Below are 4,113 nucleotides of genomic sequence, written 5' to 3' on the forward strand. Positions count from 1 at the left end.
GAATGTGGTGGTTGCGGGAGAGAATTAATAATAGAGAAAAAACATCTTGGATACAAATGTCCACACGTACAGCAGCTTTTTGTTAACAACATATAATAAAGATGATTTATAATGTATCTTATCTACCATTTGACAGAGGCTGTTTACCTTGGAGACTGGTTGGAAATATATGAATTGAATTTCAAATCTTATTGTTCCTTCTATTACATTTTTATATATGACTAATAAATACTTCTATAATTATTAACACAATATTATTATTATCCCTTTCACCAGATGGAATTATTATGTTCATAAAGAGTTAAGGATTACAGGTTACCAAATTATACATTCACTCTTCCAATTAGAATGAGTAATAATGGTTTTTTTTTAATGGTTTATAATCATTTCAAAATAAAATAAATGATCCATATTCTTTTTTGACTCACAGTTTTGTTATAAGACAGAGCAGCTGCACACTTGCTTTACAGTTGCTCAGTTGCTCTCTCTCCACGTGACCAGGTTTGCGTTCTCTCTCTCTCTTTCTCTCTTCACACAATTAGGTCAATGTTTTTAATAATATTCCTTTACATAACGGATTTTTATTTAGTTAAAATCTAGCCAAGGAAACCTGGTCCCAAATTCAAGAGTACTTAGAAGTAACATTTTCGTTCCCCAGGATAGTGTGCTGAGAGCATGGATGGAGATCATGAGACGTTCCTCTTCACCAGTGAGAGCGTAGGCGAAGGCCACCCCGACAAAATTTGCGATCAGATCAGCGACGCAGTGCTTGATGCCCATCTTAGCCAGGACCCTGACGCCAAAGTTGCTTGTGAAACGTGTACCAAAACTGGTATGATCCTGATCTGTGGGGAGATTACGTCCAAGGCCCAAGTTAATTATCAACAAATTGTGCGTGATATTGTTAAGAAAATTGGTTTTGATGATTCACGAAAGGGCTTTGACTACAAGACCTGTAATATTCTTCTGGCCCTGGAGCAAAAGTGTGCGGAGATTGCTAATGGTGTACACATCGGGCGCAGTGATGACAATACTGGTTCAGGGGACCAGGGACTGATGTTTGGTTATGCCACTGATGAGACCGACGAGTGCATGCCCTTAACTATTATGCTGGCACACCGTCTCAATCAGAAGATTGCAGAGCTGCGAAGAGATGGGACGTTCTGGTGGGCGCGACCTGACTGTAAGACTCAAGTCACATGCCAGTATGCCTTCGATCAAGGAGCTGTTATTCCCAAAAGAGTGAACACTGTTGTCGCTTCTGTACAGCACTCGGAACAAATTACTGTCGAAGCTTTGCGTGACGAGGTTATAGAGAAGGTCATCAAGGTCATTATTCCTGAAAAATATATAGATACTCAAACGAAATACCACATCAACCCTTGCGGAGAATTAATCATGGGTGGACCTCAAGGTAACGTTGGGCTAACTGGTAGGAAAATCATCGTTGACACTTACGGTGGGTGGGGCGCTCACGGCGGGGGAGCATTCTCTGGCAAAGATTACACAAAGATTGACCGCTCAGTGGCCTATGCCGCCCGATGGGTTGCCAAGTCACTGGTGAAAAACAAATTATGTAGACGCTGTTTGGTTCAGGTATCTTACGCCATTAGTGTTGTGCACCCCATAAGCATCAGCATCTTCCACTATGGCACCTCACAGTACACATCAAAACAGCTTCTGAAGATTGTTAACCACAACTTTGATCTACGACTAGGACATATTGTCAAGGAGCTGGGCTTAAAGAGACCAATTTACAGTGATACGTCGTGTTATGGACATTTTGGACAGCAACAGTTCTCTTGGGAGCAGCCCAAGAAGTTGACCATCCCTGAATTTTAGAGTCAAATAATTCTTAAAGATGACTATCATTTTTACGTTTTTCATCAAGTCCCTGTTAATATGGGAGAACACTATGTCTATGCTTGATTCACAACTCTCCTAAACACGAGAGTGAAGTTATACAACTTGAGAACACTTCCCCACCAGGAGACTTGAACCCTAGCCAGCACAGAAGCCTGGTGGGAACCTTTAATTTTATATTCAATTGATAGTTTTATATACTTTTTTGACGTTTTATATACCAGAGTATATAAAATCTCCGGGCCTTTTATATATCAGAGTAAATAAAATTAAAATGACTCTATAAGACCAGCGTCTGGGTCAAGATAAATACGTTTTCTTCCACTAAACTGAATCCAGTTTTTTTTATCTTTTTTTCGGTGGGGGGTTCTATGTGATCCTCCTCCTCCTCCTCCTCCTCCTCCAACTGTTTGTGGTTCTCCTCCTCCTCCTCCTCCTTCTCCTCCTCCAACTGTTTGTGGGTCTCCTCCTCCTCCTCCTCCTCCTCCTCCTCCTCCTCCTCCTTCTCCTCCAACTGTTTGTGGGTCTCCTCCTCCTCCTTCTCCTCCAACTGTTTGTGGGTCTCCTCCTCCTCCTTCTCCTCCAACTGTTTGTGGGTCTCCTCCTCCTCCTTCTCCTCCAACTGTTTGTGGGTCTCCTCCTCCTCCTTCTCCTCCAACTGTTTGTGGGTCTCCTCCTCCTCCTTCTCCTCCAACTGTTTGTGGGTCTCCTCCTCCTCCTCCTCCTCCTTCTCCTCCTCCAACTGTTTGTGGGTCTCCTCCTCCTCCTCCTTCTCCTCCAACTGTTTGTGGGTCTCCTCCTCCTTCTCCTCCAACTGTTTGTGGGTCTCCTCCTCCTCCTCCTCCTCCTCCTTCTCCTCCAACTGTTTGTAGTTCTCCTCGTCCTCCTCCTCCTCCTCCTCCTCCTCCTTCTCCTCCAACTGTTTGTGGGTCTCCTCCTCCTCCTCCTCCTTCTCCTCCTCCAACTGTTTGTGAGTCTCCTCCTCCTCCTCCAACTGTTTGTGGGTCTCCTCCTCCTCCTCCTCCCCCTCCAACTGTTTGTGGTTCTCCTCGTCCTCCTCCTCCTCCTCCTCCTCCTCCTCCTTCTCCTCCTCCAACTGTTTGTGGTTCTCCTCGTCCTCCTCCTCCTCCAACTGTTTGTGGGTCTCCTCCTCCTCCTCCTCCTCCTCCTTCTCCTCCAACTGTTTGTGGGTCTCCTCCTCCTCCTCCTCCTTCTCCTCCTCCAACTGTTTGTGGTTCTCCTCGTCCTCCTCCTCCTCCTCCAACTGTTTGTGGGTCTCCTCCTCCTCCTCCTCCTCCTTCTCCTCCAACTGTTTGTGGGTCTCCTCCTCCTCCTCTTCCTTCTCCTCCTCCAACTGTTTGTGGTTCTCCTCGTACTCCTCGTCCTCCTCCTCCTCCTTCTCCTCCTCCAACTGTTTGTGGTTCTCCTCGTCCTCCTCCTCCTCCTCCTCCTCCTCCTCCTCCTCCTCCTTCTCCTCCAACTGTTTGTGGGTCTCCTCCTCCTCCTCCTCCTCCAACTGTTTGTGGTTCTCCTCGTCCTCCTCCTCCTCCTCCTCCTCCTCCTTCTACTGTTTGTGAAGTTTTTACCTTTCCTACTCCTTCTCCTGCATTTTGTAATTCTCCTCCTCCATGTGATTCTTTTGTTTGTTCTTCTTTCTCGACTTCCACATAAATGTTAAATTTAATGCTAGCAAATGTGTCTGAGGAATTAATATTCTTAGCTAACATTTTACATTCCACCTCATTATGACCGTCTTCGAGTTCAAGTTTCATAACCACGAATGGGGGTAGTGAATTTTCTTTCATTGGGAAACTGTCCGAATAAAATCCACAATTAAATATATCTTGACTTGCAGCATGGGTACATGATATCAACAATTTGTTCATGTAAAATCGTTTTCCTTCCTTTCGACATTTTTTACGTGATGCATCTAAATTGTTCTTTAATTTGACGTCTTTTATTTCACGTCGATCTGTATAAATATCAGGTGTGAAATTATGGAAATTCCATGGAAATATTAATATAATTGGATTTTTTGTATAATATCCCCTATCAATATTAGAATTTGTATATAGTTTATTTATGAGGCTGAAACTCAGGAAGTTGCAAACTCTGACTCAATAGGCCAGAATGTAGATGACAGTAAACTAGAAAGTGTACCAGACAGCACTGACAGCTCGATAGGTACAGACACCACGACGGTTCTCGATAGAGCAATTCAGAACAGAAGGACAGACTTATGCAAATTTT

The 4,113-nt window shown here is 44.1% G+C and overlaps 1 protein-coding gene across 1 annotated transcript; it reads left to right on the forward strand.

Moving 5' to 3' along the window:
* Nucleotides 1-675: 675 nt before the first annotated feature.
* LOC123751979 (S-adenosylmethionine synthase-like) lies at nucleotides 676-1,830 on the forward strand (the record flags this gene model as incomplete). The annotated part of the gene is made up of 1 exon (XM_045734046.2): nucleotides 676-1,830. A coding segment is annotated over exon 1 (1,155 nt), but the record flags the coding sequence as incomplete, so codon positions are not given.
* Between the last annotated feature and the right edge of the window lie 2,283 nt (nucleotides 1,831-4,113).

This window comes from Procambarus clarkii, chromosome 78 (genome assembly GCF_040958095.1).
Source record: "Procambarus clarkii isolate CNS0578487 chromosome 78, FALCON_Pclarkii_2.0, whole genome shotgun sequence".
NCBI lineage: Eukaryota > Metazoa > Arthropoda > Malacostraca > Decapoda > Cambaridae > Procambarus > Procambarus clarkii.